Below are 10,325 nucleotides of genomic sequence, written 5' to 3' on the forward strand. Positions count from 1 at the left end.
TGGCTACTGGTGGACTGTGGGGTGGGCAAAGGGGACAAGAAAAACTCTCAGGCATCTCTGTGTCCTGGAGAGGGTTCCTAATGCCCAAGGGCATTGTTTTGAAGGTGTCAGGTGCAAACTGTTAGAAAGAAATCAAGTAAAGGCTATGCTAAGTGTTCTTACTCCCTCCCCTACCCCCACCCCCCCACACACAAGGAAACGTTTGGAGGTGATGATAGGTTCATCACCTCCAAACGTTTGGAGGTGATGATGGAGGTTCATTACCTTGATAATTTTTTTAAAGTAAAGCTTGAAGAAGCTGAGAAAGGAGGCACAGAGCCAGTAAAAGTGACTCAGAAGTATTAAGAAGGAACTACAACAGTATCCACTACCATCCTCCTATTAGAAGTGCTTGTCATCGTCTGAGTGTATGAACCAGAAAAAAACAAAAGAATTTAATCGAAACATTTAAAAATTACCCTTGATAAAATGACTATAGTTAAATAGAGATATATTGTTCCAGGATGATGGACCCTAAATACTCTGACTTGATCACTTGATCATTCAGTATGTACATGTAACAAAGTTTCACGTGTCCCATCAATTTGTACAAATAAAAAGATTACCATGGAAAATAATGACCACTAACACCCTAAATCTAGAACACAGTTCGATGTGTGGTCACCTCTCCAAGTTCAACATCTACCCACCAGTGTGATTTTTCCATGAGTAATTTCAACCAAACACAAATATTCAAACTCATCTCCCAAAGATATGCATTATTAGAAGAGTCTACATATATGTAAAAAATAAATATTTTTTATTTCATTAATTATTTTCAAGGTATCTTTATTTTTCACAATGGACTCAGAACCATACATCATTACATAGGGCAGTGATATTTCTTTTTCTTCATCTCCCACTTTTATGGTGCCCCCCCTTTGGGATTTCTGGGACTGAGAAAGTAGCTCATGATGACTGATTTACCTCATAAAGACTTCTTGTTTAGCAATCCTAAAACATGGCTGAAGCTTTGGGGTTGCTGCTCATAATAATTTTATTAAATTATCATCCAGGTCTCTCATGCTTATAGTTTATAGCTAGGGAAAGGGGAAATGGTGGTGCTATTTTTGAAGATACATAGCTTTCTTCCAGTTACATGTTCATTACAATTGTAATTTCACATTTTTACATGGTTGTTTGATGTTTGTCTTCCCCTCTAAACTGTATGTTCCATGAGGCCAAGGACAATGTCCATTAAATTCATTATTAAATCTCTAGTGCTTGCTACTTGTTAGGCATCCACTAAATATTTGTCGGATAAATGAAGCAAGACTCAAAGTGGATCTTGTGCATTTGTTCATTGGTCATTGCATCCTGTGTTACAATTGTTCCTCCTCCAAATGCTAGAGAGCAGGACCAGGGGAGAGGGAGAGTATGAGAGGAAGAATGGCAGAGAGAAGTCGGGTGGCCATATCTACTCTCACATTATCTTTGGTTGTAATCCCAAGTAAGCATGGGAGCCAACAGGGATTTAGAGTACACACTGGAAGAAGATAAGGGTTATCAGGGGGAACAATAAATAGCTGTTAATTTTTATCCACTGAGTAATCTATTATCACTTTTTTTGGGGGGAAATGTGGAGTATTCTGTAGAACAAAGTACAAGATGAGCATGCCATCCTAATCAATCAAAATAGAAAATCTCAAGTTATATAGATAGGAGTGAGACAGGTCAGTACATTAAATATGCCTTGTGGAAAAATTCAAGCACATAAGTGCAGATACCATGCTAGATACCAAGCAAACAGTAACAATCAAGGCAGATAAGATTGCTGCTTTCAATAAGAAACATGCAATCAAAGGTCTCTTTCAAAAACAGTAAGGAATATTCAGATGTCCATTTGGGTCTTCGAATGAAGCCCTTATGTCTGGGGGGAATTATCCCAAAGCATTGACTTTACCTTACTTCCTCAACTTCAATTCCTATCGCAGAAAGGTTAGAATGTTGAAACTGTCAGTTGGAGTTTCTTCATCTTAGCATGGAGTTAATAACCTCCCCAACCAACAGCATCCCTAGTGAACTCTTTATGGTTTTTATTAATATTCTCTACTTGGTTTAGATAATGATTAATTGATTATCTTCCTCATGCCTGAAAACTTCTTCTGAGTTCAGATCAGAAATACTCCTGAGAACCAGCCCAAAAGAATGAAAAGTGAGGGGAACTATGGAAAGAATACTGGTATACTCCTCTAATCTCTCTTGGGTACAAACCTTGGAGGATGGATAGACCACTGAGTTTTGTCCCTTGACACATGTAGCCTCACAAATGCAGAAAAAGTTGGAGCTACAGTAAAGACCTTCCTCTAATTATAAATTGCAGAATCTTCAGAATTTTTGCACTCCTGGGAACTCCCCAATACTCATACCTGTCAGAAAGTGAATCTATGACTTCACCTTAGGAAAACAAAGCATTGGGGGAATCACTTCCCTACAGTAAACAGCAGAGAATGAAATAATCCTGAGACCCAGCCTGGAATCCTGCAGAGTGACTGACACAGACCCAGTGCAGAACTCCTCTAGAGTGACAAATGCTGCACAGCTAGGGGCTTATTTACAGGGACTGACCCAGCCACAGCCCAGGATTTGCCTGGAGTGACCGACACAACCCTGGGACAAAGCTTCTTTGAGAATGTGACAAAGGCACAATCCAGAATTCACTAGCATTGTGGGCTGAGACAAGCACAGCCCAGGGCATCTTTGGAATGACTGATGCCTCCGACAGAGCCCAGGCCTTCTCTGGAATGACTTGCACAGACAAAGCCATAATTTAGGACTCCCCTGGAGTCACTCACTCAGAAATAGCCTAAGGCTGCTCTAGAGTGACTGATATAGACCAGGGCTTCTCTGGAATTTATACAGACAGATGTCACTGGCAGGAGGTGAGTAAGGGTAAGAGGATGGGGCACAGACTTGAAAACTCTTGTATAGAGGCTCACCATAAAAAATGTGTCTTTTTGGACATATTTCTCAAAGACAAGAAAAGAGAGCATGGGTCTCAACTAAAGAAACTGGAGTTTTACAGGACTTGACAAATTAGGGAATCTAGGAAAAGACAGAACATAATGGTAAGATATGTATTGTGCTTTCGAATGTTCAAAATGTTTGCGTATATATTATCTCTCATTTTGCTCTAACAACCACCCTCTCAGGTAAGTAGGACATTTATTATAATTACCATTTTACAATTGAGAAAAACACAGTTCAGAAAAGGTCATGTCAGCAGCTCAGCATCTCAGTTAAAAATAAATAAATGAATAAATAAACAGCCAGAATTTTAACTCTGAACTTAAGGCTCCAAAGTCCTTGCCATTGTAACTATGTGGTCTCAGACCATCATTTATGTGGTAGTTTCACAAAGTTCTTATGTTATCTAGTTCTTCCATACTGAAACAAAATACAGACTCTCTAAGATATTGTCCCTGAAAGGAGACACTCTGGACAGAGAAGCGGCTGACCAGGCAACCTCAACTAAGTTTCCGCCTAGCTTTCCCCCGCCGCCCAGGGTTCTCTCCCATCTCTCTCTGATGGCTGCAGCCACAACCACACTTATCAAAGGTTCTGTGCTTTGCAAGACCAGTAGTAAAATAGTAGCTGAATTATACTGCATGATAACATTCTGACAGCCATAACTACATGCGTGCAGTTATAGGAATTCTTCACATCTTCCCAGCAACTTCCCCTCTACCATCCCTTCCCGACTTAGTAGAGGAAAAACCTAAAAAATTAAAAACAGAAGAGAAAGTTGAAGGGTATGAAAGAGAAAGTGAGGGAAGGATAAATCCAAAGAGAAAATATGAAGGAAAAGGTTGGAGAGGGATGAAGACAAATGAAGGAAAATATAGAATTACAAGTATAAGAAGGAGGCATTTGAAAAGCCCTAAATCAGGTTTTCACATTGTATTTCTTGCAGCCCTAGGGCCCTTAAGATGCCTGAGGGGGACATTTCAGGGGACAAGAGAAAGTAAAACCTAAGCAGTAGAGCCCTGAGGCCTTGCCCCTGCCCTTGCTTTTCCTTATGGATGTAAGTATTGCAATTCCCTATAAAATTTAGTTTGTAAAAAAGGAGAGGACATCCCTGCTCTAAAAGTAAAAAATAAATAAACAAATAAAAAAACAAACCTACTATTAGGTATATGTGGGTTCTCTCAGCTTCATTTACTGAGTATGCAGCAATACTCTGATAACGTCTGAATTTTCAGCCTGAGAACCTTTTTCTTCCCAGCCTTTAGTCACATGTAGGCCAGAGGCTAACTAGTATCTGGTTGTGTATCTTTAGGAAATTCTCAAACTATGCCGTGTTGCGCTTTTTCTCTGGTTTCAACTATAATGGGCTCGGCTACACTTCATTGGATTTTTTTCTATCTATCTAGCACTGTTTCACCAAAAATGTAAGTTCAGAGGTTTTTTTTTTTGAAAGTATAGTAATATCAGTGATAATAATTAGGACAATAAGAATTCAATTTGTATAGAGTTTTATAATTCTACATTTATTTCCATCTCTCTTATAATTTAAAACAGATAATAATTCAAAACATTGTTAAAAGGATTTTTTACAAAAACTTTTTTAAAAATAGCAATTATTTTGATCCATGATGGATTCACTAATGATTTCATGACAAAGAACGTCATTAATTTTTTAAGATAAATATTTGTATGGTAGGCCAATTAACTAATATTATGAAAATAAATGTTAATTCATAATTCAACAAATATTTATTGTTACTTAATATGTACCAAGCAATGTAATATGGACATAGTGATGGATATGATTTTGTTTGTGTCTCCAAGGAGTATACAATTTGCAGGACAGAACATATATGTAAAAATAATTAATATATAAAACCATTGTTATAATAAGGGTACTTTTAAATGTTATGATGAATACAACCAGAGAATAATTCATTTTACCCAGTTGGGGAATGAGGATGGTCAAAAAGACTTTACAAGGAAGTTGATATTAGATCTCAGATTAAGGAATGAGGGCCAAAATGGTTTAGCTGTGCTTCACTAAGATATTTGACCAATTCTTTCATGAGCTCTCTGTTGCCACATTAACAGAAGACAGTACTTATAACTGTTTTTTAAAAACCCAACCAGTGTCTGAAATGATTTAAGGTCACTGAGAAAAAAAATAGACAGCTTTGCCCAGAAAGTATAGATTAAAAAATTAGTGTCAATCAATTTTAGGATATGGTTTAATTGATGTGCCTCAGTGTCTTGACTCTCTCCCAGAAAACATTTTGATTAAATTTTAGGGGAGTGGATACCCAAAGCACACTGAGCAATGTAAAGCTATTATATTAGAGTAAAGCTTTTAAAATATTTTCTCAGAACATAGCAAAATATTTAAATAAAAGAAATATACATTGGAAGACAAAACCCAATAATATGCCACCTATTAAAAAAACACCCATAAGAGTTCTGACTTTGTAGGCTCATTTAGAGATCCAACAGTGTCATCAAAGTACTATAAAAATAATCAAACCTTAGGCTGCATTAAATACTGAGCAATTGGAGTTAAGCACTTTGTTAGGTGCAAAAAATACACGATGAACAAATAGATTTGTCCTCATGATGTTAACAATTAAGATAATATAAATAGATACACAGGTACACAATTATAAAAATACTCTAAGAGAGTTTTTCACAAAGCATTATGAGACAGCACAAAAACATTCTTGATTCTGCCAAGGGAGGACAAGAAACTTCAAAAAGAAAGTGATGTTTTAGCCAATTCTTACAAGATGAGCAGAAAGTTATACTTTTTTAAACTCCTACATATGAGTAAGAACATGTGATATTTATCTTTCTGTGCCTAGCTTATTTACTTAACATAATGACCATCCCAACACAAAGAAATGATGCTTGAGGTGATGGATATCCCAATTACCGTGATTTGATCATTATACATTGTATACATGTATCAAAATATCACATGTACTCCCAAAATATGTATAACTATTACATATCAATTAAAAATAAAGGGAGTATGAGTAAAGAATTTGAAGTAAAGCAAATAAGAATAACCCAAAACCTAAAAAAAAAGTTGTACATAGTTTCAGGGAAAGGATTCCCACAGAAGAGTGCCACATGCACAAACACAGGAGTACTGACAGACTATGATGTGTGTAAGGAACACAAAGTATTTTTGTGTGACGGAAAAATCAGCTACACTGGGGATTTGAAACCGGAAAAATAAGCAGAGATCACAGGAAAAGACCTCGTTAAAGGATTTACTTTATCCCAGGGGCCATACGGAGTAATTGAAAGACATTAAACAGGTAAGTGACTTAACCAGAGTTGCTGACAGATCACATACAAGCCAAGGATGGTTTGAAGAGAATGAACCAGAAGCAGGTTCCTACCATACTCCAGACCAGAGAAAATAAATCCAGAACCTAAAGGCAGTGGTGGTAGGGCTGGAGAAGGTGACATTGAATTAGTGTTTAGGAGTAAAAATAATCAAATTTGGGGGACAAATTAGATTATATCCCAGTTCCTGGCTTGTACTTCGGGGTGGTGCCATTTACTGAAATGGGGTATCTACAAAGAGAAGGTTTGAGGTGGAGGAAGCAGACAAGTACATTTATATCTTTTATCATTGTTTAAGTCTGTGTTAATTGTATGATGCTATATTATATTCTTTTGTGCCTTTGTCTAAATTCCTTATGAATGGGGCTCACTGTACCTACTTTGTGTCTGTGTAGATGTTTCCCTGATTATTTACCACATTTTATTCATTATCTATTAATTTATTCAATAACAATCTACTGGGCATCTACCTTTCTAGGCACTGGGGTAAAAAATTGAATAACACAATTTCTATTTCAAGGAGCATGTCATCTACTGTATGAGACAAATACATACAATAATGTTTATTCTAAAATAAGAACTATGAAAGTGGTATTCCAGTTCTCCAATGTTACTAATATATTGAAATTTTCTGCCCATCTTTAGAAATTGTGTTGCTTTATTCTTACTACCACCCTGTACTGGATACTGGCTTGTCCTCACCTGTGGGCTCAGATTTATTCCCATTCTGAAAAAGTGAGTGCAAGTGTCACTTGTTGGCCAAATCCCTGACTTGGACTCAGGCCACCCAGGATTCCAACACTTGCTGAAAAAACTACTCAATTTATCTGTGTCTCAGATTCCTTGACTGTAAAATGCGTATAATAATACTATCTGTATCTTCAGGTGTTGTGAGCATCAAATAAGATAATACATGCAAAACACTTAGAACGGTGCTTATTTGATGCTTCATAAATGTTCATTCTTACTATGAAAGTAGATGAGGTATCAAGGATGTTTTCATAAAAGAAGTGATTCCTTGGTTGCATTGTTTTAAATGAATATGAATCAGCAAAAATATTAAAATAGCATTTTCTCATTTTTTTCTCTTTACCGCCCTCTTTCCTTCACCAATCTAAATTCACTTCTTGCACCTGCTCAGAACTTTACTCAAATATCATATTCTCAGTGAAGCTTTCCCTGGCACTTTCCACCTCTAAATGTTTATCTCCTTCTCTACTACTTTATTCTTTTCCATTGCTGTTATATACTGTACTTTCTACTAACATAATTTATTTATTTATTTATTTTTGAGGTGGAATTTTGCTCTTGTTGCCCATGCTGGAGTACAATGGCGTGATCTCGGCTCACTGCAACTTCCACTTCCCGTGTTCCAGCGATTCTCCTGCCTCAGCCTCCTGAGTAGCTGGGATTACAGGCATGCACCACCACACCGAGCTAATTTTGTATTTTTAGTAGAGACAGGGTTTTTCTATGTTGGTCAGGCTGGTCTTGAACTCCCGACCTCAGGTGAATAGCTAGCCTCCACCTCCCAAAGTGCTGCGATTACAGGCGTGAGCCTCCGTGCCCAGCCTAACAGAATTTGTTTATAACCTGTCTTCCCTATGATGAGTTTTATGAGGGCAGAGATTTTTGCTTGTTTTATTTACTAATGTATTATCTTCAGTATCTAAAACAGAGCATAGCGTACAGAATTATCTTCTGATAATCAATATTTACTGAATTAATTATTTTATTTTAGAGATTGAATAGTAGGGGCTATAGTGAGTTTTGGCAATGAGCTGGATAAGAAGATTTAGAAGATAGATCTAGCATTATATCAATAATTATAATGGTTAACATTCATGGAACATGTACAGTATAGCAGACAACATGCTAAGTGCTTCAGATTTTATTCCTGCATGTTTATAGTCATCACAAAGAATTTCAGGGTACAAATTTTGAAGCTTCGTTATTAATGCAATGATGAAATCTTTTGTTTCATTTTCATGGGATTTCATATTATTAGTCACACTTGCATATTTAAGTTGTATTTTATTAACACGTAAAATGTGAGCCTCACGTTTCTTGAGAGTCAAGACACAAGTCAACCAAGAGAGCTGATGAAAAAGTTCATGCTTAACCCATTTAGATTCTGTCCATGGTTCTGATGCTATCTTGACACATACAACTACTTGGAAAATACTTATCCCTGGGATCAAGATAAGCCACACTGACTATGTTGTGTGTCTGCTTGTTTACACTGCAATTTTCAGAGTGTAGAAATTGAGATTCTTACAATATAGTGAAACCTTCCTGCGTATGGGCTTCTTGAGATTGGGACACATTCGGATCACCTCCTCAGGAATCATTTAGTAATTGCTGAATCAACTTCTTTGATTTTCTCCTTCCTACATTTTCGTTTTGCAAAAAATATACCTGCCTGACCTCATCACTTTTCATTATGTATCAAGACCTCTCTCTTCATAAATGCTTGGCCTGCCTTTCTTAGCACCATTATTGAAGAGAGATAAGGTAGGAGCATGAACGTAAAGCTGTGATTTTGGCCATTCTCTACAGAGAACAGAAAAATCATGACATGTATGGATATATATGGTATGTTAATTCAGTCTGGAAAAGTAGAATTCTTTCCCCCAAAATTGTGAATCTAATGGTCAAATTTGTTTTTATTATATTTTGGAGAGTGTAGATGTTTGATCCTCAACAACTCTAACGAGGAAAGTAAATAATGAGGCCACAGGAGGTCCCCTTTATAAGAATATAATAAAGGTATAAATAACATATGAGATTTCTTCCACCTTCCTAGATTTTGAATGCCCAGTGAAGTCCTGGGCAGAAGAATGATGTGTGAAAACTGGACAATTGTCAGTGAATTTGTTCTTGTGAGCTTCTCAGCCCTGTCCACTGAGCTTCAGGCTCTACTGTTTCTCCTTTTCGTGAACATTTACCTGGTTACTTTAATGGGCAATGTCCTCATCATCCTGGTCACTATAGCTGACTCTGCACTACAAAGTCCTATGTATTTCTTCCTCAGAAACTTGTCCTTCCTGGAGATAGGTTTCAACTTGGTCATTATGCCCAAGATGCTGGGGACCCTGATCATTCAAGACACAACCATCTCCTTCCTTGGATGTGCCACTCAGATGTATTTCTTCTTCTTTTTTGGGGCTGCTGAGTGCTGCCTCCTGGCCACCATGGCATATGACCGCTACGTGGCCATCTGTGACCCCTTGCACTACCCAGTCATCATGGGCCACAGTTCCTGTGCCCAGTTGGCAGCTGCCTCTTGGTTCTCAGGGTTTCCAGTGGCCACTGTGCAAACCACATGGATTTTCAGTTTCCCTTTTTGTGGCCCCAACAGGGTGAACCACTTCTTCTGTGACAGCCCTCCTGTTATTGCACTGGTCTGTGCTGACACCTCTCTGTTTGAACTGGAGGCTCTGACAGCCACTGTCCTATTCATTCTCTTTCCTTTCTTGCTGATCCTGGGATCCTATGTCCACATCCTCTCCACTACCTTCAGGATGCCATCAGCTGAGGGGAAACATAAGGCCTTCTCCACCTGTTCCTCCCACCTCTTGGTTGTCTCTCTCTTCTATAGCACTGCCATCCTCACGTATTTCCGACCCCGATCTAGTGCCTCTCCTGAGACCAAGAAGCTGCTGTCACTCTCTTACACAGTGGTGACTCCCATGTTGAACCCCATCATCTACAGCTTAAGGAATAATGAAGTGAAGGCTGCACTGAAGCGGGTTATCCACAGGACCCTGGGCTCTCAGAAACTATGACTGGCTTAGATGGAAACTGAAGGGGTAAAATGTAAGTACACACACAAAAAATAGAAAAATGAATTCGTCAAGTGGGTTTTGTGTTTCTACTCTTTCCAAGTGATACAGTATGCCTACTGAAATTTTTTACTTTCTACTAAGACCTATTTCTGAAAGAAAGAACATGAGTAATGTGCTACCTGA

General features: G+C 37.9%; 1 protein-coding gene across 1 annotated transcript; it reads left to right on the forward strand.

Moving 5' to 3' along the window:
• The first annotated feature begins 7,895 nt into the window (after positions 1 to 7,895).
• On the forward strand, positions 7,896 to 10,325 carry LOC100587986 (olfactory receptor 10A4). The gene has a single exon (XM_030829662.1). The coding sequence runs from the start codon at positions 9,168 to 9,170 to the stop codon at positions 10,140 to 10,142; it is 975 nt and encodes a 324-aa protein (XP_030685522.1). The 5' UTR covers positions 7,896 to 9,167; the 3' UTR covers positions 10,143 to 10,325.

This window comes from Nomascus leucogenys, chromosome 15 (genome assembly GCF_006542625.1).
Source record: "Nomascus leucogenys isolate Asia chromosome 15, Asia_NLE_v1, whole genome shotgun sequence".
In the NCBI taxonomy this organism is placed as follows: domain Eukaryota; kingdom Metazoa; phylum Chordata; class Mammalia; order Primates; family Hylobatidae; genus Nomascus; species Nomascus leucogenys.